The sequence below is a fragment of the Neopelma chrysocephalum genome, unplaced genomic scaffold (assembly GCF_003984885.1).
Source record: "Neopelma chrysocephalum unplaced genomic scaffold, ASM398488v2 Primary Assembly neopelma1_76, whole genome shotgun sequence".
Classification (NCBI taxonomy): domain Eukaryota; kingdom Metazoa; phylum Chordata; class Aves; order Passeriformes; family Pipridae; genus Neopelma; species Neopelma chrysocephalum.
This window is the reverse complement of record NW_020897737.1, coordinates 13672957-13673535: the sequence shown is the minus strand read 5'-3', so window position 1 is coordinate 13673535 and position 579 is coordinate 13672957. Positions and strand designations below refer to the sequence as shown.

Here is a 579-nt window from a genome sequence, read left to right as displayed (position 1 = left end):
GATCCGAACAAGGCCGCGCGTCCCCGCGCAACCCGCTACGGGCCTCCGGCCTCCCCCTCCGGCTCCCTCCCCACCCCGCGGGGCAAGGGGGGGGCACCGGAGCCGCGGGGGAGGAGGGGATGGGGGCCACTCACTTGTCCTTCTCGGTGCCGAAGATGGAGGCCAGGTACTCCGCCATCTCCCACCGCCCGCCCTGCCCGCCCGCCGCACCGCCCCGGCGCCGCTGCCGCGTCACAGCGGCCGCGCCGGAAACGCCGCTCTGAGGGGAGGGGGAGGCGGGGCGCGCGCAGGGGCGGTGGCGGGGACGGACTCGGAAGGTCCTGGGTTCGAGTCCCGCCCGCGCCGGGGTCGCTGAGGGGACGGGGTTGTGGTTGTCCTGGGGGTCGTGACAGTGATGGAATAAAGGATCTGCTCCAGGGAGGGGGAAGGTGCACCTTGAAGGGGTTTAAATAAAAAACGCGAAGGTGTTTATGTAAAAAAAGTTGAATAAAGCTGCAAAGTAAAACTTTCGTTAAAACTAGAGTGGAGGGTAGGACCAAATTCTTTCTCATTATTTTTTTGTGCAAGGTAGGACTAAAT

The 579-nt window shown here is 64.2% G+C and overlaps 1 protein-coding gene across 7 annotated transcripts in view; it reads right to left on the bottom strand.

Moving 5' to 3' along the window:
- U2AF1 (U2 small nuclear RNA auxiliary factor 1) overlaps nucleotides 1-249 on the bottom strand; it is a 22274-nt gene extending 22025 nt beyond the window's left edge. Inside the window, exon 1 of one of the 7 annotated variants that reach the window (XM_027688857.1) lies at nucleotides 135-249. In XM_027688857.1, the coding sequence (XP_027544658.1) occupies nucleotides 135-178 (44 nt within the window). In that variant the 5' untranslated portion in view covers nucleotides 179-249. The remainder of the gene's footprint in view (nucleotides 1-134) is intronic. The other 6 variants (XM_027688849.1, XM_027688853.1, XM_027688851.1 and 3 more) reach the window with 6 other exon arrangements.
- Nucleotides 250-579: the final 330 nt, after the last annotated feature.